Source organism: Ictalurus furcatus, chromosome 29, assembly GCF_023375685.1.
Source record: "Ictalurus furcatus strain D&B chromosome 29, Billie_1.0, whole genome shotgun sequence".
Lineage (NCBI taxonomy): Eukaryota > Metazoa > Chordata > Actinopteri > Siluriformes > Ictaluridae > Ictalurus > Ictalurus furcatus.
Window position 1 is genome coordinate 6,864,435 of NC_071283.1, and position 26,187 is coordinate 6,890,621.

Sequence of the window (26,187 nt, forward strand, 5' to 3'; positions counted from 1 at the left end):
GAAAGTACCTATTGTCCTGTTTTAGTAGTACTGTACTGTTCTATGTTAGCACCGTCTGCACGTGCACTTTATGCAGAATGTTTGTGGATCTTACTAGTTCTGTGTCTCATGTGGTTAGTGTGTTGTTTTATGTAGCACCATGGTTCTAGAGCAGGGGTCTCAGACTCGCGGCCCGGGGGCCAATTGCGGCCCGCGGAACGATATTTTGTGGCCCCCTACTTGAAATCAAAGCTTAGTGTTAGTGCAGCCCGCGCGTTTTTTCTCACATGCACCTGCATGAGTCATTGCCCTTGGCGTTTTATATTTTTTAACACTTGTGGGCTACCATAGCTCAGGCTCGTGACAACAACATGAATTATCAACGTTGGTCACTTGAAACGTGTTTCGGGAGTGTCACCCAGTGCAAATACGTTTTTTTGTCACCCAGTCATGTCTTTTTCAAAACCTGCCGTGAAGAGAAAGGTTGGCGATGAGCACAGACAATTTCAGGAGAAGTGGGAAACGGAATATTTTTTTGTAGCGCACAGGGGCATTCCGACGTGTCTAATATGCACAGATAAAGTTGCGGTGCACAAGGAGTATAACATCAGACGTCATTACTCAACTAGGCATGCTGAGGAGTATGCAAAATACCAGGGAGATGAGCGAGAGGACCGGGTCGCCAAACTTAAAACATGTCTACTGACGCAACAAGATTTTTTCAAGAAAGCAAGCAAAGAGAGTGATGCAGCAGTCGAAGCTAGCTACATGGTGAGTGAGATGATTGCTAAGGCAGGAAAGCCATTCAAGGACGGCGAGTTCATCAAACAGTGCATGTTACAGGCTGCGAGTATAGTCTGTCCAGAAAAGAAAGGTCAGCTTAGCAACATCAGCCTTTCAGCCAACACAGTGGCACAGCGCATTTCTGACCTGTCGGGTAACATTTACGATCAACTGCGTGAGAATGCTAAACATTTCCATTCATACTCAGTCGCTCATGATGAGAGCACAGACGTCACTGACACAGCGCAGCTCGCAATATATGTCCGTGGTGTTGATGACAATTTTGAAGTGATGGAGGATTTGCTCACAATGATTCCAATGCATGGCCAGACCACCGGTCAGGAGATATTCCGCCAGCTGTGTGATGCCATTAAGGATGCCGGCTTACTATGGAAGAGTTTTGCTGGAATAACAGCCGACGGAGCGCCATCAATGACAGGGAGGAGAAATGGACTAGTGGCACTTGTTCAAAGAAAACTGGAAGAGGAGGGTGTGGAAGAGGCCATTGCTTTGCACTGCATTATCCATCAGCAGGCCCTTTGCAGCAAATGCCTGAAGTTTGACAATGTGATGTCTGAAGTTGTGAAATGCATCAACCATATCAGATCCAGGGGCTTAAAGCACCGGAAGTTCCGCGCCTTTTTAGAGGAAACAGAGTCAGCATATGCGGATGTGCTCTACTTCACCTAGGTACGTTGGCTTCGCTTCAGGACGTCTTGAAGAGGTTTTTTGAGTTGAGAGCAGAAGTGAAAGCCTTCATGGATAAGGATGGGATGGCTGTTCCTGTACTAAGTGATCCCAAATGGCTAATGGACTTGGCTTTTCTTGTTGACATCACACAGGAGCTGAATGTACTGAACAAGAAGTTACAAGGCCAGGGCCAGCTTGTCAGTGCTGCATATGACAATGTCAGAGCATTCTCCACAAAACTTGTGTTATGGAAAGCCCAGCTTTCTCAGACAAACCTCTGCCATTTCCCAGCATGCAAGGCGCTCATGGATTCAGGCACACCATTCAGTGGTGAGAAGTATGCTGATACCATTGTAAAGCTACAGGAAGAATTTGATCACAGGTTTGCAGACTTCAAGACACACAGAGCCACGTTTCAAATTTTTGCTGACCCCTTCTCCTTCGATGTGGAAGATGCCCCCCCTGTGCTTCAGATGGAGCTAATTGACCTGCAGTGCAGTTCTGAACTCAAAGCCAAGTTCAGGGAGGTGAGTGGAAAAACAGACAAGCTTGGACAATTTATGAGAGAATTGCCCCCCACGTTCCCTGAGCTTTCCAAGATGTTCAAGCGAATCATGTGCCTTTTTGGGAGCACCTATCTGTGTGAAAAGCTCTTCTCCACTATGAACTTTAATAAATCAAAAGTTCAGGTCCAGACTTACAGATGAGCATCTTCGAGCCATACTGAGGGTCTCAGTTGCTTCCTCCCTCAAGCCAAATGTGGCTCAGCTGTGTAAGAGGAAGCGCTGCCAAGTCTCTGGCAGCAAGGAGTAGGAGGAAGTAAGAGAAGCCTATGTTCTGAAGAACCGTTCATATTCTGCATGTTCTGAATTGTTATTACTAAAGATTAAGAAGATTGGATCGGTTGTACTGTTTTTGGAATACTTGAAACCCTTTTTTTGTGGAATACTTGATGCGGCCCAGCCTCACCCAGACTCTACCTCCAGCGGCCCCCAGGTAAGTTGAGTTTGAGATCCCTATTGTGTTTCGTTTCACTGTGTACTGTACCAACTGTATATGGATGAAATGACAACAAAACCACTTGAACTACAGACATTTCCTTGGACTTCATGGCTTGGTTTATGCTCTGACATGCATTAACTGTGGTACCTTATATAGACAGGTGTGTGCTTTTCCAAATCATGTCCAATCAACTGAATTTACCACAGGTGGACTCCAATCAAGTTGTAGAAACATCTCAAGGATGATAAGTGGAAACAGGATGCACCTGAGCTCAATTTTGAGTGTTATGGCAAAGACTGTGAATACTTATGTACATGTGCTTTTTTGTTTTTTATTTTTAATAAATTTGCAAAGATTTCAAGCAAATTTCTTTCATGTTGTCATTATGGGGTATTGTTTGTAGAATTTTGAGGAAAATAATGAATTTAATCCATTTTGGAATAAGGCTGTAACCTAACAAAATGTGGAAAAAGTGAAGCGCTGTGAATACTTTCCAGATGCACTGTATATAACCATGTATTAGAACTGGTATGTAGTAGTCGTTTTTGCATACCAAAGAACTGCCACAAAAAAAAGAGAGACAAATTTCACCCAATGATAACACATAAAGGAAAAACAGTAGAGGATCAATTATCAATTCTTGTGGAACACCATAAACAAAAATTACCATCCACGTTCATAGCACAGCTTATTTACATTTAGTCATACTCACAAAACTCCACAAAAGGCAAAGCTTTCAGAGAACAGAAACAACAAAATGATGACTAAATAGCAAAAGAGTGCCTTCTAAGTGCAGGATGCTAAATCTTCCAGTAATGCAGCTCACTGCAGTGGGTCAGATACCAGACACATTAACACTGTTATCTGGCAGCATTTCTTTTGTCCTAATTGAATAGCTAGTCTTCTTTGTCTTAATTTATGGATCATTTGAATTGCTTTGTTTCAGTTAATCTTAAAAAATTAATGTGTTCAATTGAAATAATTAAGCATTTTAAACTTGACAGCATAGTCCATACATAAAAACTGCACTCGTGACTATGATATGATCTGAAGCCAAACAATCAAGGTTCACATTTTTGAGTCTGTTTATATGTAAATTTACACAAACTCAGGTGCTCTCATAGGATACAGATGCTTTTTTGTCTATTCTAACTTGATTTTCCATGAATGCCATTCATGAATTTCTGTGTAAATGCCCCTGTGAACAATTTACGAATAAATTAAGTTTGATAAATGAGGCCTGTTAACTTCAATTAACATCAAAACCTGTTTTCCACATAGATATTACATGAACCGGTCACATGACTCAGTTTCAGCAGTTTGTGATTATTAGCAACGTTAACATACATTTAAACCCTTACCAATATCACTCATCCAATTATTATTATTCTGTGTTACACATATGGCAAACATCTAAAGTGCACTCACCCCAGCAACAGCTTGGGCAAGGAGGGTTTTTCCACAACCAGGCGGCCCATGAAGAAGGAAACCTCGTGGAGGCACTACTCCTAGCTGCTGGTACACATCAGGATGACGCATATGGATGAGCAATTTACACAAATCCTAAAGACAGCAAAAACAGAAATGGCTTTACATGCATGACATGGGCCAGTGTGTGTGCTAATACCCAGTACAGTGGAGTTGTCATCTGCCAATCTGCATATAAAAAAAAAAAACTGGAACAATTCATAAATTTGGTTTCTGAATAAAATGCTGCCACATTGATAAATAGGATTTTTTTTTTTTTTTTAAATAATTACAAATGCTCATGACAGTAGCTGGCAGGCACTACATTCCATTAGGTCATATAATGTTACATTGATTGACAGGAACACACACACACATTTTTAAAAAATATATATATTTGCCTATTTTTTTCAAGAAAAGCTCTTAATTTGTGAAAATGTTAGATGAAACCCTAACTAATATTAGAATGTATACAGTATACTGGTTAAACCATACCGTCAGAGTTTCTTCATTACCACCAACGTCTTCAAACTTCACTGTGGAATGTTGAAGTTCAGGAGGTTTGGGCCGGGCTTAAACATAAACAATGAAATAATTTATTTTCTGATAACTGGCAAAACTATGTATGCACATATTCTAGAATTTTACAAGAGGAATTTGCACCTTTTTTTGACATTATGCTTTCCTCAATGCCTGCGTCTTTACTTTCTCCTTCACTCTGGGTTTTTCTCTTTTCTTTCTTCTTGCTCTTCTTTGGCTTTTTTTCAGGCTCCAGCACTGACAAATCAGTGTCTTTCTATAATTTCATACACAGCCAAAGCGCATGAATAAGCCATTTAAATATCCAATCAAGTTCTAAAAAAAACAAACCTGACACTTCCATGTATTACTGTGTCCTTCTTTAATGACTGCATCTCTTTTGTTACATGTTAACTCAGACAGATTTTACTAAAAGATGACAACTATTAAACATTTGAGCTTCCTTCTCAGCAGTCATAGCTTAGCTTCTTAGCTTTATTCATTTTCCAGCACAACAGCACAAGTATTATCAAGAGTGTATGCTCTGTAAAAATTAAGTTGATCTAATAGAAACTGGATCTATAATTGTGCTCATAAATATACATACCCTGTACAGAATCTGCAAAACACTAATAATTGAAAAAAGAGGGATAATTCAAATTACATTTAGTTTTTTTATTTAGTCCTGCCCTGAATAAGCTATTTCACATAACAGATGTTTACATATAGTCCACAAGACACAATTATAACTGAATTTACACAAATTAAATAGTTCAAAAGTTTACATTTGCTTGATTCTTAATAATGTGTGCTGTTACCTGGAGGATCATTGACTGGTTTTATGTTTTGTGATAGTTCTTCATGAGTCCCTTGTTTGTCCTGAGCAGTTAAACTGCCCACTGTTCTTCAGAAAAATCCTCCAGGTCCTGCACATTCTTTACTTTTCCATCATCTTCTGCATATTGTTATTATTTTTGTTTAAATGTCTTTTTATATTTAGTACTGCCATTCAGAAGCTACATACGATATTTACATGTTTCCCAGAAGACAAAATAATAATTTACACCAATCATCCTGTTCAAAACTTTACCCCCAACACAATTGTATTGTGTTGCCTTCTTGTGCATCAGTGAATGTTTGCACCTTATGTAATAGTTGTGTGTGAGTCCCTCAGTTGTCCTCAGTGTGAAAATATGGATCTCAACATCGTATAGCCACTGTTGGAAAGGGGTCAAATATGCAGAATATGCTGGAAAAGCAAAAGAATGTGCAGGACCTGGAGGATTTTTCTGAAGAACAGTGGGCAGTTTAACTGCTCAGGACAAGCAAGGGACTCATGAAGACTATCACAAAACATAACCTCAGTCAATGATCCTCCAGGTAACAGCACACAGTATTAAGAATCAAGCAAATGTAAACTTTTGAACTAGTTAATTTGTGTAAATTCAGTTATCATTGTGTCTTGTGGACTATATGTAAACATCTTATGCGATATAACTTCTTCAGGGCGGGACTAAATAAAAAAACTAAATGCAATTTGAATTATCCCTCTTGCTTTGTTAAATTATTAAAAGATTCTGCAAGGGGTAGTTAAAGTTATGAGCACAACTGTATGTCTAAACACAGACCTTACGTGTATATACAATACATACACTCACCGTCCACTCTAATAGGAAGACCTATACACTTGCTCATTTATGCAGGTATCCAATCAGCCAATCATGTGGCAGAGGCAAAATGCAAAACTCATGAAGATACAAGTCAAGAGCTTCAATTAATTTTCACATAAAACATCCGAATGAAGACTACAGTGGGGGAAATAAGTATTGAACGTGTCAACATTTTTTTCAGTAAATATATTTCCTATGAGGTTATTCAGATTAAATTTTCACCAGACATCAATATTAACTCAAGAAATCTGGAAATATAAAGAATTCATAACATTAAAGTCCATAAATGAAGTTATGTGTAATAAAGAGGAATGACACAGGAAAAAAGTACTGAATAAGCTAACTGGAATTTATCTAATACTTAGTGGAGAAGCCTTTGTTGTAACGAAAGCTTCAAGACACTTCCTGTATAAAGAAATTAATGGGCCGCAGTATTCAGGTGTGATTTTGGCCCATTCCTCTACACATATTGTCTTTAAATCTTGTTTAGCTGGATTCAACTGGTAATTGACTGGGCCATTCTAACTCCTTGATTTTTTTTCTCTGAAACCAATTGAGAGTTTCCTTTGCTGTATGCTTTGGATCATTGTCCTGCTGGAAGATCCACCCATGTCTCACCTTCATCATCCTGGTGGATGGCAACAGATTCTTCTCAAGAATCTCCCTTTAAATGGCTCCATTCATCGTTCCTTCAATTATATGAAGTCTGCCAGTACCACGCGATGAAAAACAGCCCCACACCATGATGCTTCCACCTCCAAGGTTGATGTACAGTGCCATTTCTTCTCCAACCATGGTGTGTAGTATGACAGCCAAAAAGTTAAATTTTGCTCTCATCTGACCAGACTGCACTCTCCCAGTATTTCATAGGCTTGTCCAAATGAGTGGTAGCAAACTTTAAACGAGCTTCGAGATGCCTTTTCTTTAGTAATGGAGTCTTACAAGGTGAGCGTGAGCAGTGGAGTGCATTGCCTATTGTTTTCTCTGTGACGATGGTACCTGCTGCCTCCAAGTGTTTCTGGAGCTGTTTCCAAATGGTCCTTGGCTCTTGGGGTATTCTTCTGACTCCCTGGTCAGAAATCTTGCGAGGAGCTCCTGTGCATGGCCGGTTGATGACGGAGTGATGGTGCTTCCACTTGCGGATAATGACCCCAATGGTGCTTACTGGAGGATTCAGAAGTTTTGAAATATACCTGTATCCGATTCCATCAATATGTTTTGCAACAATAAGGTTGCGAAGGTCTTTGGTAAAAGCTGTGAGGGAAATTACTCATTTTTACTTTGTAATAAGTTTGTTCTTGTTCCGTTTCATTCTCATGTGAGGATAACGCCTAAGAAGGCCATGTCATGTCACTGAGATCAGTGCAGAATGTTTATCTGCTTACAGAGACAGAAACATGTTCTTCTGTTCAAGGCTCATCTAAACATCTTCCAAGATCCTAAAACAAAGCCTGTTTGAATTGCCTCAAACTGCTTCTTATCGGTACACAGAATTATGTCATGCTCTGCGTTTAATACATATAGTAGTGGTTTAGTACAAGGGCGTCAGAGCGCTCTCATTATTCTATCCTGCTTTATTCTATTCTGTATTAACCATCTTTCTGTAATAAACCTTTTTACCTTCAGAGGACGAGTCTGCGAGTGTTGTCTAATTTCCAAAACAAAGCAAAGAGCTCTCCCATCATGAAATGTTTCTTGTGTGACACCTTGGTAACAAAAAGCCTTTTTATAGACCATCAAATTACTAACCAAGCTGATATTAATTTGCACAGACAGGGGGTATAATTAATTACAGATTTCAGCTGGTTCCTTGTCTTACCTTGCCTTGGAGAACTGCTTTTTCTTAGGGTGTTCAATACTTTTTTCCTGTGTCATTCGACTTTATACACATAACTTTATTTATGGACTTTAATGTTGTGAATTCTTTATATTTCCAGATTTCTTGAGTTAATACCGATGTCTGGTGAAAATTCATGTGAATAACCTCATTGGAAATATATTTAGTGAAAAAAAGTTGACACGTTCAATACTTATTTCCCCGATGTAAGTGTGATCTCAATCACGACTTTGATCATGACATGGTTGTTGGTATCAGAAGGGTTGAGTATTTCAGAATCTGCTGATCTCCTGGGAATTTCTCACAATATTCTCTAGACACAACAGTCTCTCACACACAATGGTATGAAAAACAAAAAACATTGAGTGAGCAACAGTTGTGTGGGTGGAAGCTCCTTGTTGATAAGAGAGGTCAGAGGAAAACGGCCAGATTGGTTCAAGCTGCCAGGAAGTCTATAGTAACTCATATAATCACTCTTTACAACCAGAGTGAGCAAAAAAGCATCTCATAATGCACAACACATCAAACCTTGCTACAACAGCAGAATACCACATCAGTTTTCAGTCAGTCAGTCAAGAACAAAAATCTGAGGCCACCCACAGAACTGTCACTCACTCAATGTTTTTTGCACCATTCTGTGTAAACTCTAGAGACTGTTGGGCATGAAAATCTCAAGAGATCAGCAGTTTCTGAAATACTCAACCCTTCTGATAGCAACAACCATGCCATGATCAAAGTCACAAAGATCACACTTTTTCTTCTGAAGCTCTTGACCTGTATCTGCATGATTATTTTGTACTGTGCTGCTGGCAAATGATTGGCTGATTAGATAACCGCATGAATATGCAAGTGTTCCTAAAAAAGTGATAGTGATGTTTTAAATATTCTAGTATTATTATTAGGGCTGCAACTAATGATTATTTTCATAATCGATTAGTTGGCCAATTATTTTTTCGATTAATCGGATTGGGGCAAACCATCTGTATCATTTTTTCATTTATTTAAAATAAAATCCACCAACCGAGTGTTACAAATATAAACTTCAGACTAAAACTTTACACAACTGTTTGCCCAATTATGTAAGACTGAAAAGAACCCAATACACACAGACACATACCAGAATATATTATTATTTTAGGACTGTTGTTTACTTCAGTGCTTTTTGTGCATCCATAATAATAATGCATAAATACTTATATATATATATATATATATATATATATATATATATATATATATATATATATATATATATATATACATACATACATATACACATATATATATATATATATATATATATATATATATATATATATATACACACACACACACACACACACACATACATACATATATATGTATTTATTTAGTTAGTTTATATGATATACATATAAATAAAACAGTATTTATGCATTATTTTTTATGGATGCACAAAAAGCACCAAATTAAACTATAGTCCTAAATTAATAATAAAAACTCACTTTTATTGCACCTTGTGGTTTCTGTTACTCACTGCCTTTAGGTATATTGTTTTACTTCTGTTTACTTTTGATCATAGTGTTTTAATTAGACATTTGTTACGTCAGGAGACGTATTGTGTGCGTGTGTGTGTGTGCTCGCTCTCTCTCCCTCCCCCTGTTTCACTCTCACAGGTCGCTCTGCCCTAATTCAGCGTGCTGACGTGCTGCAACATGGATTGGAGAGGAGAAGATTGTGCTTTGTTTAAAAAGGCGGAAGAACGATATGTCGGGAGGAATGCGGATGTGTGGTGTGTCTGTGATTGCGTGCATACTATTGAGTAGTGAATATTTTTCCTGGTGTTTGAATAAAATCGCTTGCTTGTTGTATTGTGTATGAGTGAAAGAAGTGAGTGGTAGGATCTTGTGTTGTCCCATTCCCCTGTTTTGTCTTGTGTTGTGGCTGAGTGTATGTCTCTATTGTAAATACATCTTTCATTGTAAATATTTCTCCTCTAATCATTACAAAAGCGGTAGGGGCTGGGTGCCGTTTATTTTTGGGTGTATCTTTTGTTCGCTGTTTTTGCCTCAGTTAGGGAGTCAGGTTAGACTGTATTTTCTTTTGAAATACCTTTTTTTGTTAGGTTATTTAAATTGATATGGAACAAGAGAGTGACTGTTCTGTTTATTATTTTGGCCTTGGGCAGCCCTGAAGAGATTTGCTTTCTTAGTGATTGATTGTTTTGGATTTTTCTTCCGTTCTTGCAATCATTAAATTTGTAAGATTTCAAAGATTTGAAAGACGTGTGTCAACCTCATTTTTGTTTTTGTTTATAGTTTCTTTTATGTTACACCTCGATCCTAGACCGGCATCGTAACACATTACAGATCTTACTCGCACTCCCACTGTGTATCAGCACGTCTACACCACGAGTGAGGAGCAACACGGCCTCGTTACTAATAGATCATTTCCGTTATAATAAATGACAGAAGTTACACTGCAAGCACGCAAATACACCATATAATGCCAATAAACTTAAATTAAACTAAACCTGTTAAGCAGCTTGCACGAGTTTCCCCTGCCCCTTACATACAGTGGAGCATTTTGGAAATAAATCTAAGTTTGTGCTCCTGCATCATTGTTTGATCTCCGCGGTGTTTAATATAAAATGCTTCCCTGCCTTAGAGGACTTTCTTCCTCAGTCACTTGATGATTTTGCCTCCGTCTGATGGGGACTGAGGTCATGTTGGGAATAAAAGGAAACGTTGACAAACAGTAAACTGAAGAAAGTCATTGTCGGTGACTCTGGGTGTCTGCTAATGCTAGAGTGTGTATGATGTCATGCGCCATCGACTAGGAAGAGGCTAATACTTCCGGTTAGTAAAAAACCCGCTAGTGTTCTATTTGAGGTGATATTACCCACGTGTCCCGTGCGGCGCACAGACCAACTAATCGATAATGAGATTCGTTGACAACGATTTTCATAATAGATTATTATCGATTAGTTGTTGCAGCTCTAATTATCATCATCATCATCATTATTATTATTATAACATTAAGTGATAGGCAAACATACTTTGACTGCAGGGCTGGCTGACTCCTCACACAGGTCGATCAGCATGTTCTCCCGATCTTTTCTTCCTGTCTTATCAATGAACCAGCCACCTGAAGACACAGTGGTGGTGGAGTGATAAAGGGTACAACTGCTACCGCTGCCCTCAGCTGATGAACCCTTCTGACAGGCTGGATTTGGGCTACCGGCATCCTGCTCCCTTGAAGGGGTTCCATTCTTGGGATTCCCCTTGCAATACAGGGACATCAGCGAGTTGTTCATGTGATTAGTGTTCTGTTCATAGGGACAAAAATATTTACGTAGGTGATCAAACTGAAATAATTATCCATTTTTTCTACATAGCAAATTAAACTTCCAATAAAAACTCAAGGTTATGTTACAAAAATTATTTATAAGCAACACTCAAATCAATGAAATTAAACCGATCGTTAAGAATCAACAAGTTTTAAGAATTAACAAGAAAGAAAGACAAAGACACCTAAATAAATAAATACATTTTAAATTTGGATGATTCTGTTCTCTTTATAGCTTTAAATCCTATCTCAAAACCTGTTATTATGTCTCTTGTGTTTTCTCATATTTCAATGTAAGAATCTTTGGATTATTCAAAAGTGCTTTATAAATTAAATGTGTTATTATTAGAACAACATTTTGCGAGGTTGTTCAATGACTTTCAATGTGAAGTTCCAGGTAATTCAGTGTAAGACAAGTACATAAACTGGGATGACAATAACATGCACAGGGCTCTACAGTGCGACCATTTCACTCGCATTTGCGAGTGAAAAGTTCTTTATACGACTGTGAAAAAATGTTTAGGAGCACCGGGGCAAGTGACCTGTTCGGAGTTGTATAATACAATCGGGATAAAAACAACTCCAAAATGCACCTACACTGCGCAACAGTTACTTTCACAATGCTTTTCATCATCTCAGTCAATCGAACAAGTGTGTAAATACTGCAGAGAAGTCATTATGATGACAAGAGTAACTCTGTACATCACCTGCTTCCCTCAACTTCCCGATCTCACAAACCGCCATCTTTTTTTGATCCCACAAAATGACCTGCACCTGCGACCTGCTCATGTAGAGACAGCGGTAAATTAATAAAAATGCTAATGCAACAAGGTGGGTTTAATTCAAGATTATTTATTAAGTAATTCCTCACCAATCATAATCAAGAGTAGCAACGGTTCCGTCTGTAAACATACAGTACACTGCCGCTCCCCTTCACTAACTTTAATAGTGCATTCACTGTATTTAAAGTCACGGTTGCCAGATATCACTAGAACAGTCAACTTCAGTTTCCATGTTTTGATTTAATCCCCCAAAAAACAATATTATCAGCAGACATGGGCACTGTACTGGGGGAACCCATCTAAAACTGATAAACAAACAAACAAAATTAATAAAATGTAAAGACAGAAAATGCGCTCAGTTATAAGTAAATCATTTAATATAAAAAATAGATATTATAAGAGAAGAGCGAGTCAGATGGTTTGGGCACGTAAATAGAAGAGTGATAGAGCATGTCACACGAAGAATGCTCGGAATGAAAACCCCAGGAAAACGGAAGTGGGGAAGACCGCTACGGAACTACATGGCCCAAATAAGCATCGACTTAAAAGAGGCCAGGGTGTCGGTGGAAGACACCCACGACAGAGGCATATGGAGAAAATTGATTCACTGTGGCAACCCCTGAACAACGGAAATGCCGAAATGAAAAGAGGGAGAGGGATATATTATAAGAACTTCATAAAATATAAATAAAATGAGAAATTAAATGGTGTTTAATTTCTATGGGTTGGATTTAATATCAATTTGACATTAAGCTTAGTAAGCTATTTCCTTAGAAGGCTATTAGCTTTTTCCTAGGGATGCACCAAATGTTTGGTAACCGAAATTATTCGGCCGAAAATAGCAAGAAAAAGCATAAGCAATAAGTGAAAAGGCTGAATAAATTTGACCGAACAATGACATGTTTGATGACGAGACCAAATAGCCTAGCAACCAGAGTGAGACGCGTGAATGTCACAACCTTGATGAGGGGGCGCGCGCATGCATGAGCTACGTGCACGAGCTACGTGCTCTTCGGATGTTGACGGAAGTTTACTGTGGACACGTGTATTTGTTTTGTTTCTGTTCCGGAGTATTCTGCCACGTCACGAGACGTAAGGGAGTAGAGTACGGAAGCAGGTAAAGACATATTTATTTAAGGGCAGGCAGACAAATCCAAATCATAATCCAAAAAACGTAGGTCAAGACAGGCAAAGGGTCGGGCGATCGGCAAACAGGCATAAACGGGGCAAAGCAGGAATCAAAGTTGCGGTCAAAGAAAACAGGGTCAAAACACAAAACAAGAAACATGAACTAGTACTATGGACTGGGAGCGGAAAAACCAGTGGGGGCTAAATGAACTAGTCTATAGTTTAAACTAACTAAATCTATCAAAGAACATAACATTAACAATGTTGTTAATGTTATGTTCTTTGATAGATTTAGACCTAACGATACTATATCTACTATAATACTCTGCGAGGTGTACAGGGATGCGAGCGGTATATATCCCCAATATAATCAGCCGTATAGAACCGAATGGAACCATTTTTTGCACTCTTGTCAATGCACTTTTTAGTTGTAGGCTACAGAGTGTTCCATTCTTTCAGCAGTCAGCTAAAGGCCTAACATAGGCTATTCAAGGGGGGCTCAAAGATGACCACATAAAATATTTTTATTTTACTCATTTATTTACTTAAAGTTATATTGTGCCTTGTTGTTAGCCTATGCCTATTGCAATGAAAAAAAAATGTTCAGTGTTAAATAAATATTTTGAAATTGTTGTTTTTGTAATTGATTTTTTTCTTTGAAAAGTAAAACAAAATAGTAAAAAGCATATTTTGACTATTTAATTTATGCAATGGTGAAAAAAATGGAAAAAACGCAAAAAAACGTGTTTGGTATTCGGCCAAGTTTTTCTTTATATTCGGTTTCAGCTTCGGCCAAGAATTTTCATTTCAGTGCATCCCTACTTTTTCCTAATATGGATCATGCTTGTGTTAGTCTGCTTTTAATTAGGACTCTTTATTGTTTAAAATATTAAAAAATAAATATTTTATGCTTGTTTATTTATCAATTATCTAACAGTATTTCTCATTGTTATTATTGTAATTCAATTAACAGTGACCATGAGCAAAGAGCTTACATTTAACTGTTTATGACAGACCCCCTGATTAAAGCTTAAATAAAAAAGATTGGTATCTGGATCGATATCGGCTGTAAAAATCCTGATCGGTGCATCCCTAATGAACACCATTAAACTAAAGCGCTTTGCATGTGGCGGATAAATGAACTCACCCAATCACATCCTATATGAGATTATTCAGATATATGCACAGAGCGGTTCGAGAACTGACTCCAGCTCAGAACCATGACAGTGGAAAATGTCTAATAATGTATCTTTAAATATATTTAAAAGGAGCAGACTTCAAAGACTGAACATTGAGGTTTATTGTATTTGTTTACAAGGTAGAACAGGTTAACAGTTGTTTTTTTACATACAGTCTGTAAAATTAACGGAAAATATTACATTTAGTTTATCAGAAGGTAAATTAAGGTGTCATGGATCACACTATGTTGCAAAAGTCTATCATAATTGACAAGCTCCTGTTTTCTCATACCTACTTGTGTGTTATATTGTGGCACATTAATGTTACCATCTCTAAAAAAACTAAGCTTAAACCATGCTCCTAAATTTTAGTAATTAGGAGCAAAAGTGCTCCTAAAAGAAATTGTTACCATAGAGCCCTGATGCAATGTCAAATCTATAACTCTAGACTGCGTTATGATAAGATGCTCACACACTCACCTCATTTTCAGATAAATCTGCCTCGCTGTCTGTGCTGTCACTCAGCACACTGCTGTCCTCACTAAAGAGCACCAGAAAGATAGCAACTGAGTCAACATCAAGCAGCGACACTGGTTTCATGTAACGACTATAAGGCCTGGCAGTACATGTAAGTCAGTTATTGCACAGCGGGGATAATAAGTATTGAACGCGCCATCATTTTTTTCAATAAATATATTTCCAATTAGACTATTCACGTGAAATTTTCACCAGACATCAGTATTAACTCAAGAAATCCAGAAATATAAAGAATTCACAACATTAATGTCCATAAATGAAGTTACGTGTAATAAAGAGGAATAACACAGGAAAAAGTACTGAACACGGCAACTGAAATTTATATAATACTTAGTGGAGAAGCCTTTGTTTGTAATGACAGCTTCAAGACACTTCCTGTATGAAGAAATTAATGGGTCGCAGTATTCAGGTGTGATTTCGGTTCATTCTTCTAAACATATTGTCTTTAAATCTTGTTCAATTGGATTCAAGTCAGATTGGGTCAATCTAACGCCTTGATTTGTTTTCTCTGAAACCAACTGAGAGTTTCCTTTGCTGTATGCTTTGGATAGCTGTCCTGCTTGAAGGTCCACCCATGTCTCACCTTCATCATCCTGGTGGATGGCAGCAGATTCTTCTCAAGAATCTCCCGGTAAAGGGCTCCATTCATCGTTCCTTCAATTATATGAAGTCTGCCAGTACCATGCGATGAAAAACGGCCCCACACCATGATGTTTCCACCTCCAAACTTCACTGTTGGTATAGTGTTTTAAGGGTGATGTGCAGTGCCATTTCTTCTCCAAACATGTTGTGTAGTATGACACCCAAAAAGTTAAATTTTGCTCTCGTCTGACCAGAATACACTCTCCCAGTATTTCATAGGCTTGTCCAAATGAGTGGTAGCAAACTTTAAACGAGCTGTGACATGCCTTTTCTTTAGTAATGGAGTCTTGCAGGGTTAGTGTGAGCAGTGGAGTGCATTGCCTATTGTTTTCTCTGTGACGATGGTACCTGCTGCCTCCAAGTGTTTCTGGAGCTCTTTCAGAGTGGTTCTTGGCTCTTGGGGTACTTTTCTGACTACCTGGTCAGAAATCTTGCGAGGAGCTCCTGTGCACGGCCGGTTGATGACGGAGTGATGGTGCTTCCACTTGTGGATAATGGCCCCAGTGGTGCTTACTGGAAGATTCAGAAATTTTGAAATACATCTGTATTCGATTACATCAATATGTTTTGCAACAATAAGGTTGTGAAGGTCTTGTGAGAGCTCTTTGCTGTTACTCATCATGACATGTTTTTTGTGTGACGCCTCGGTAACGAAACGCCTTTTTATAGAGCATCAATTTACAAACCCAGCTGATATTAATTTGCATAGATAGGGGGTATAATTATTTATGAATTTCAGCTGGTTCCTTGCCTTACCTTGCCTTGGAGAACTGCTTTTTCTTAGCATGTTCAATACTTTTTCCTGTGTCATTACACTTTATTACACATAACTTTATTTATGGACTTTAATGTTGTGAATTCTTTATATCTCTAGATTTCTTGAGTTAATACTGATGTCTGGTGAAAATTTCATGTGAATAGTCTCATTGAAAATATATTTACTGAAAACAATGTTGACGCGTTCAATACTTATTTGCCAACGCTGCAAATTATACAACAGCACTGTTGAATTAAAATTGAAGGGTCAGAATGTGCAGTTTTGACAGTAGTGCAGGGTTATAATTCAAATCACAGGGTTATTGAATTCACAGCAAGTACAGTTTAGTATTTTAAAGTGTTGAAATTTAATGAATTTAAAGAAAAACATCTAAAGTAACTGAAGATATGGTGAAGTTTTCAGTAAGGTCACTTTGTGTAACAATTACAGAGAGGTCTCCAGTGTCAGTGCTGTGTAAGGGTCAGAGGTAAAATGTTCTTTTAAGTTTAAGCATTAAGTAGAGTCGAGATTATGGTGAGGGACTGACTTTATAGCTATTATAACAGGAACCAAGTTGTCTCATGGACATTCCACATTAGATGTAACTATAAATGTATAAGAAGTGTGACGTGCCATTCTTTAATTTTAAAAAAAAAAAAAAAAAAAAGATGCAATCTTTGGCATTCCTTACTTATCGTAACATCGTAATTACCATCTTCAATGTTTGGTTTCAAAAGTCTGAATAAACAGTTTTCAAGATGTACAGACGTGAAGAAATTATAGAATATTTCAACACCAATTACAAATCAAGTAATTCAATTTCACAAAATAAACCAGTGTTCTCCTTATTACAAGATGTTACAACCATCTATGTCTAACATCTCTTACCCATCATCCTCTTTACTGCGTCTTGCTCTTTTAGCCAAGTGTTTGTCTTCTAGTGCTGAGAGCCCAGAATCATTACATATTATCTTGTGCACTATACACAAAAAAAACATATATTAAAAACATATTATAAAAGACAAACAACAAAAACTTAGTGATAAACAACTTTATACCATTAACAATGTACAATAAGTGTACATTAATCAACATTAATTAATACAGTAGTAAGAATATATTTTCATTAAAAGCTAAGCAACTTTACCCAGTAACACTTGTGGTTTAAAATTGAAGGTGATAGGAACTAAGCACTGCTGAACTATTTATGTCTATGGAACTAATTTGCAAATTGTATTTAATTTTTAACACTAACATTTACTCATCAAACACTTTCCGAAATGGGATTAAATATACTTAATTTGAATGAAATTAATTTAGCAGCCATTCTCTACTCACAGTTTTACATATTATTATTGGTTTATATGCAAATTAATGTATTAACTAATATTAGTGGATAGTTGTCTTAGGTGAAGACCCTCCACTTACTTGTCCATCATCCGACCTAAGAATTATTGTTCTCTTCAAGCGAATTTGCATGTTTCATAACTCTTTGAATATCTCTGAATGTGTCATGTAACTATTATTAATGACAATTTTATAACATCAATCAGGAACACTTTCTAATTGCTTAAGAGTGGTTTAAGTATTAGATAAGTAAAAAGTATTCCAATTATTAAAATAATAGCAGACAGTAAACATTACTTCATGATTGGGTTATGTCACTTACTGTAAAGTGTAAAACAGATACTATTTATTAACAATTTCTAAGTATATACAGTGATTGATAAGTAATTATATTCATTTCATTGCTTACTAGTGTATAAGTAATATTTATTAATATTAACTTGTATTAAAATTTTACACTTATATGTTACTCTGATGAATATCTCCCCACTTTAATTTTACACCTCATTGCCTGAATTGTAATTTATGATTGGATCTTATTTCTACCATGAATCATGGATACATGGTAATGTAGAAAACCGGTGGATGGCTACCTTGCTGTGAAGCTAGACTGCCTTTCTTTAAACAAATTTGGTGATTAAAAGTTAAACATAATATAACGTGCGGTTATAACTTTCTGTATTGCAGTATATACGTGGTGAAAATCATTTTCAATTATAAACATTTGTAATGACTAGTAGTGAGGCATACGTACATGGCCAAAAGTTGGACACCTGATCATTATACCAATGCGTGATTGTTGAACATCCTATTCCAGATTTAGCTGTTATAATAACCTCCAGTCTTCTGGGGAAACTTTCAATTAGCCCCACAGTCAGCATTCCAATTCACCAAAAGGTGTTCAATGGGGTTGAGGTCAGGGCTCTTCCACTCCAATCTTGGCAGCCATGTCTTTAAGGACCTCACTTTGTGCACAGGGGCACTGTCGTGCTGGAACAGGTTTGGGCCTCTGAGTTCCAGCGAAGGGAAATTGTAATGCTACAGCATACAAGGACATTCCATACAGGTGCTTCCAACTTTGTGGCAACAGTTTGGGGAAGAAGCACATATGGATGTAATGGTTAGGTGTCCACAAACCTTTCGACATGTAGTGCACCAGTGGGAAATGAGCCAAAAGACTTTCACGTCTGCAAATTTATGCAAGCGTTCAACATTTATTAGGGAAAGGGTTAAATCTGACTACAAGCCAGAGTTAAATGGCCAGGTTGATACAGAACTCAACCAAGATAAGACGAGACAATTTCAAGAAATTATCATGGCTCATTCATGAACAAAAATCTGATTACTGAGAAAGCTTTTTTCTATGACAAGCTAAAAAAAAAATTTTAAAAAAGGGTGAAAAGTGTCAATAAAATAAAGAAAGAAAATAAGTACAAGTGAAATGTCTGAGACTTTGGGGATTATAAGCAATGCAGAAATTAAGGAGTTGGTGGCCATTAATGCTATGGATGGAGTTTCAGATCACATATGAATGATATAATTAATGATGGCTAAGAATCAGAGGTGTGACTTTTAATGTGGGCTGAGGTGCCTGAAAATGAAAAGCTTACTCCTATACTCTAGAGCTGGTCCTGTTTATGTACATTTACTTTTATTTGTTTTTTTTAATGTGGTGAAATGTTAGCTGCATCTTAAGTCAAGGTGTAAACAGAGTTCAAATTATTCCACTTGAAAGGTTAGATTGGATTCACCTTTTTCCACTTGTATCCTAAAAGCTGTTCTGTTCCTTCTGCCATAATCTAGCCTGTAAAAATAAACATTCACAACAGAAGTGAGGCATGTTTATTACACTTTTAGGATGCAATATGAAAACAGCCTATTGTATCTCACCTGTACTGTCGCTGAAGGTCTGCGGCCATTTCAGCAACATCAACATACTGACTGTTGTTGGATTTCAGGTACTGTAGAAATTAAAATACAGAGTTGCACCATATCTGTTCATCAGTTCTATTGGACAGTAGTTCAGAAATTTACTCCAGAATATCCTATATGTTTACTTAAATACAGTCGTTTTGCATGTTTCCAGTACCAGCATTACAATTCCCAAAGTGTAGAGTTCACTTTGTGTGTTGTGGTCCGTGAAAACCTGTTGCATGTTGCTACGTTTTACTGACAATAATATACTTTAACATCTCTATTATAAGAAAACAAATATATTTTTACCAAAATTACATTGAAATGTTTTATTTATACTATTTTCTAACCTTGCACTGGCTTACTGCCTTCAAAAGTCTTGTCAGGTAATTTAGCGGTCAGTCAGTCTAAATGTCTAAAAACTCGCTAGCTAAATGTGCTTTTCTAACGCAATGAATGTCAGGCTTTGATCAAGTTGTTGGACAGATACAGACCAAAGAGAAGGGTTTGTAATCAGACACTGGCTGTCAAAACCTCTGTGATGCTCCTGCACCACATCATCCTCATGAATACAGAGAACTGTGCTGACACACAGAGGACACCACACAAAGCTTTAAAACAAGAACTTTAGCCAACAAAACATTGACTGAATTAATCAGTGATTATTTCCCCACTGAACAGAGATCGATTGAATGAAGAGACGATGATGAGGGATTGTTGACTTTTACCTCAGGTGAAGAGACAGAAGCTGATAATCAAGGTGAAAACTCATTTCCTGTAGTAAATTTATATTCTTTAAGATTTGGCATGAATGCTGTTTTTCCATAAGTAGATTAGGTTATAAATGTAGAGGTAGTGTTGCCACACCTTTCACTGGAACTGGAATAAATTCTTTAAATGTCATTTTCTTTCTTTTCTGGAGCTAACCAGACTTCTAAATGTCAGAACTTTCCCCAGGTCACCGCACATATACAGTATTATTACGTGCTGTGTGAAGCCTCTAAAACTATCACTCAGTGTAATTAATATGAATATTTACCAGCTTACCTGTTCAACTCTCTGTTTGAGTCGCTGGTCTATACCACTACATCTGTTCTTCATAGTTTTTCTTTCATTGAGCTAACTCCTCAATGCATTCCGGTTTAGTGTTGTTTATAAAAAATCTAAATGCGCTGTGAATAGCGAGAACTTTAGGTTACGTATCCTAACAAAGCGTCAAATGTGGAAAGCAAACGTATCAACACATTCAACACACACGGTTTGTCACGCTTATCTAAAAGGCATTATTTTATTATTTCAATAATGTTTTCCGACCCGAGACCTGCCATGTGGAGCCCAGCATTCTTCTATAGCATTTATAAAATGTAAACGGATATATAATGGTACACACCGCCTCCTGCTGTATTGGAGCACCGTCGGGCTGCCTCACTACTTCCACCTAGTGGTAAAAACCGCGTCAACAAAATAGCTCTTGTTTATTAAAGTTGCTTTTGATCAAAAAAACTTTTTTTTAATTAAATTCTATTTTTACTAAAATATCTTAAATAAATTAAGATATTTAAAGCTTTCCGTATATAACATACAGATTAGCATTAGCTTTAGTATAGTAACAATTAGTATTGTATTTTCCTCCTTTATTTTGCTTTAGTAAATTTATTTTTTTATATATAAATATTTGGCTTTATAGATACACATAATATATATCATGTATAAATGAAGACATTGTTGGGACACCATGAGTCACCAGAACAGCTTCAGCGCTTGGGAACTTATGCTTTAATTCTTCAGTTTTCCAATTTATTTATTTATTTATTTATTTTGCTTTTTATCAAATGGGATACTTGCACTCAGGGCTATGATGTATTACTGTTTTGAAATTGTGCAGTTCTCTGGTAGCATTGTTTACATTCAGCAGTACAGTGAGACAGCAAAATACTCCGTTAGCAGAGCACAACCTTTGTGTGGACTGTGTGGACAAATGTTAGTTTGTTTGATTCTATTAATATATATTTTCTTACCATCATTGGGTGCCATCAATAATAATAATAAAAAAAACAGAACTGATACCAATATGTAGTCCCCCCCAAGATTAGCTAATCATCAAGAAGTGTGACTTCCTCTATAAAGCAGAACTTTTGGCAGTTTGGTGTTCTGGAGGACTCAGGTGTTTGTCTATATTATGCCAAGAAGAAAGGACATTAGCCATGACCTCAGAGAAGCAATTGTTGCTGCTCATCAATCTGGGAAGAGTTATAAGGCCATCTCCAACCATCTCCAACTTCCCAGGAGTGGGCCTCCCAGACCGTTTAATGCTTAGAGCTATTAAGAAAAATCCAAGAGCTACATAATGCGACCTAAATGCCTCTGTAAGCACATTAAATGTTTATGTTCATGACAGCATAATCAAAAAAAAAAGCAACAATTATGACTTTCATGGAAGAGAGGCAAGAAAAAGTGCCTTCTCTCCAAAAAGAATATGACAGCAAGACCTACGTTTGCATCTGAAATATAACAGGGGGAGAAAAGTTTTCATCCAACCAATGTTTGCATCTGAAATTGCATCTGAATGTAACAGGGGGAAAAGATTAGTCTTGAATCTCACCAAAATGTTTGATCACATGTCATATCTGTCCAACCTATAGTGTATAAGCCATTAGGGGAAGAAGGACAGGTCATCCACAGGTGGGTAAATAACAGAAGTATGGCCATTTTTTCACCACATGAGAAACTGCTGGCGACATGATGGTGCGTGTCTCTGTCTCTTTGATCTACATGCTGTAATGTTCTTTTTAATTAATATGTTTTAAGTGTAAGTTTTATTTATTTTCTTAATGTGTTTTGTTTGCAGCTGTGGCAGAGAGTGTTAAGTTTTGTCTGTGTGATGTTCCCTTATTTGTTCCAGGTATGCTGTGGTGTTATTTTCTGTTGTGTAATGTTTTGTGTAAAAAATTTTTGTTAATTTACTGTTTATTTATTGTGCAGATGAGAAATTGCTGGCAAGGTGAAAGTTTTGTCTGTGTGATATTCTTTTATTTGTCCCAGTAAACTCACTGCATGATTGAGCTCAATGTGTTGTCCCGCATGTTCCTTCCTGAATAAATACCATAAAAGAACAGAAAGGGGTTGCATGAATAAACCACAAAAGTTTTGAAACAATATACTTTGAACTGATTAGACCAAGGTGGAGATGTTTGGTCATCATTCACAGCGCCATGTTTGGTAAAAACAGAACATACCGTAACACCACACAAAGACATATATCAACTATCAAGCATGATGTTGGAGGGGTGATTTGGGCTTGTTTGGCAGCCATAGGACCTGGGAAACTTGTAGTCATTGGGACAACGATGAACTTCACTTCTTTATACCAGAATATTCTTGAGACAAATGAGAGTACATCTGTCCAGTAGCTTAAGCTGGGCTGAAACTGGGACAACAGGACAACGACCCAAAACACCGGAGCAAGTCCACAACAGAATGGCTTCAGAAAAACAAAATCGGCCTTTTGGAGTGGCCAAGTCAAAGCCCAGACCTCAACCCAATAGAGATGCTATGGAATGACTTGAAGAAAGCCAGACACATGAGACGTCGAAAGAATATGACCAAGCTAAAGCGGTTCTGCCAGGAAGAATGGGATAAAATTCCTCCTGAATGATGTGCAGGTCTGATCCACAGCTACAGGAAGCGCCTGGTTGAGGTTATTGCTGCCAAGGGGGGTCAAGCAGTTATTAATTCTAAGGGCTCACTTACTTTTTCCACTGCCATTTTGAATGTTGAATGAGTGTGTTCAATAAAGACATGCAGGATCAGAATTTTTTTTGTGTTATTATTTTAGACACATTATATTTGTCAATACCCTTGACTTAGATGAAGATCAGATCACATTTTATTACAAATTTATGCAGAAAACCATGAAATTTCAAAAGGTTCACATACTTTTTCTTGCCACTGTATGTATATAATATATAAATAAATTATATATATATATGTATATATACATATATATGTATATATATATATATATATATATATATATATATATATATATATATATATATATATATATATTAGAGATGCACCGATACTAAATTTCTCAGCTGATACCGATAACCGATTATTCAGAGTGATATCGGCCGATACTGATAACCAATAGTTCTGCCTTTTTAAAATTAATAATAATTAATTCCACAATTCTGAAGGAAATGTAAATAAAAACTTTATTCTCTCCATTTCAACAAGTTGTTTCACAGTAACTGGTCTCATAAACAGAAAACACATTACTCAAATTAACATTAACAAATGAACAATATTCTGAAGATTAATGTAAGATTTCTTAACTTATTGAATGTTATTAATTCATATTAACATTGACTGAATTCTAAAAAACCTCCTGTTAGGCTTCACATTCACTCACCACAAACAAAAACATTTCTACTTCACCATTCAACATCAAACTGGTAATATATAGGCCTTATTAAAACCTGTTTTTGATTATATTAACTCATTAACGTTAACTTGTGAAATATACTACTCTACAAATATATTTTTCTGTGCAATATATACGTTTTTGTCAACTCATCTTCATTTAAATATTTCAGTGGTGTACTGGCCCTTTAATTCAGTGCATCTCTAATATATATATATATATATATATATATATATACAGTATCTCACAAAAGTGAGTACACCCCTCACATTTTTGTAAACATTTGATTATACCTTTTCATGTGACAACACTGAAGAAATGACACTTTGCTACAATGTAAAGTAGTGAGTGTACAGCTTGTGTAACAGTGTAAATTTGCTGTCCCCTCAAAATAACTCAACACACAGCCATTAATGTCTAAACCACTGGCAACAAAAGTGAGTACACTCTTAAGTGAAAATGTACAAATTGGGCCCAAAGTGTCAATATTTTGTGTGGCCACCATTATTTTCCAGCACTGCCTTAACCCTCTTAGGGATGGAGTTCACCAAAGCTTCACAGGTTGACACTGGAGTCCTCTTCCACTCCTCCATGACGACATCACGGAGCTGGTGGATGTTAGAGACCTTGTGCTCCTCCACCTTCGGTTTGAGGATGCCCCACAGATGCTCAATAGGCTTTAGTCCATCACCTTCACCCTCAGCTTCTTTAGCAAGGCAGTGGTCGTCTTGGAGGTGTGTTTGGGGTCGTTATCATGCTGAAATACTGCCCTGCGGCCCAGTCTCTGAAGGGAGGGGATCATTCTCTGCTTTAGTATGTCACAGTACATGTTGGCATTCATGTTTCCCTCAATGAACTGTAGCTCCCCAGTACTAGCAGCACTCATGCAGCCCCAGACCATGACACTCCCACCACCATGCCTGACTGTAGGCAAGACACACTTGTCTTTGTACTCCTCACCTGGTTGCAGCCAAACACGCTTGACACCATCTGAACCAAATAAGTTTATCTTGGTTCCAGTAATCCATGTCCTTAGTCTGCTTGTCTTCAGCAAACTGTTTGCAGGCTTTCTTGTGCATCATCTTTAGAAGAGGCTTCCTTCTGGGATGACAGCCATGCAGACCAATTTGATTCAGTGTGTGACGTATGGTCTGAGCACTGACAGGCTGACCCCCCACCCCTTCAGCCTCTGCAGCAATGCTGGCAGCACTCATACATCAATTCATTGAGGGAACCATGAATGCCAACATGTACTGTGACATACTGAAGCAGAGCATGATTCGTATGCAGTATTCCAGCATGATAACGACCCCAAACACACCTCCAAGACGACCACTGCCTTACTAAAGAAGCTGAGGGTGAAGGTGATGGACTGCCGAAGCATGTCTCCAGACCTAAACCCTATTGAGCATCTGTGGTGCATCCTCAAACGGAAGGTGGAGGAGCACAAGCTCTCTAACATCCACCAGCTCCGTGATGTCGTTATGGAGGAGTGGAAGAGGACTCCAATGGCAACCTGTGAAGCTCTGGTGAACTCCATGCCCAAGAGGGTTAAGGCAGGGCTGGAAAATAATGGTGGCCACACAAAATATTGACACTTTGGGCCCAATTTGTACATTTTCACTTAGGGGTGTACTCACTTTTGTTGCCAGCGGTTTAGACATTAATGGCTGTGTGTTGAGTTATTTTGAGGGGACAGCAAATGTACACTGTTACACAAGCTGTACACTCACTACTTTACATTGTAGCAAAGTGTCATTTCTTCAGTGTTGTCACATGAAAAGATATAATCAAATGTTTACAAAAATGTGAGGGGTGTACTCACTTTTGTGAGATACTGTATATATATATATATATATATATATATATATATATATATATATATATATATATGCACGATACTAAATATCTCCACCGATACCGATCAGAGTGATATCGGCCGGTACCGATAGTTTGGTGGTTCTGCCTTTTATACCTGGAAATGCAAATAAAACTTCTCCATTTCAACAAGTTGTTTCACAGTAACTGGTCTCATAAACAGAAAACACATTATTCAAATTAACATTAACACATTAAATTAAGATTTCTTAACTTATTGAATGTTATTAATATTACCATAAAATGCATTCTGGGAATAAAAGGCTGAGGTCAGTTTGGCAAAATGAGCAGGAGTAAGTTATATAAATCTATATAACTTACTCC

At 37.3% G+C, this 26,187-nt stretch overlaps 1 protein-coding gene across 1 annotated transcript in view; it reads right to left on the reverse strand.

The window, feature by feature from the left end:
* nvl (nuclear VCP like) overlaps window positions 1-20,960 on the reverse strand; it is a 45,401-nt gene extending 24,441 nt beyond the window's left edge. Inside the window, exons 1-9 of the mRNA XM_053619714.1 lie at window positions 20,607-20,960; window positions 19,536-19,606; window positions 19,397-19,449; window positions 17,187-17,277; window positions 14,843-14,903; window positions 10,985-11,254; window positions 4,585-4,717; window positions 4,417-4,493; window positions 3,883-4,017 (exon numbers count right to left, since the gene is read on the reverse strand). Of these exons, the coding sequence (XP_053475689.1) occupies window positions 3,883-4,017; window positions 4,417-4,493; window positions 4,585-4,717; window positions 10,985-11,254; window positions 14,843-14,903; window positions 17,187-17,277; window positions 19,397-19,449; window positions 19,536-19,606; window positions 20,607-20,660 (945 nt within the window). The 5' untranslated portion in view covers window positions 20,661-20,960. The remainder of the gene's footprint in view (window positions 1-3,882; window positions 4,018-4,416; window positions 4,494-4,584; window positions 4,718-10,984; window positions 11,255-14,842; window positions 14,904-17,186; window positions 17,278-19,396; window positions 19,450-19,535; window positions 19,607-20,606) is intronic.
* Window positions 20,961-26,187: the final 5,227 nt, after the last annotated feature.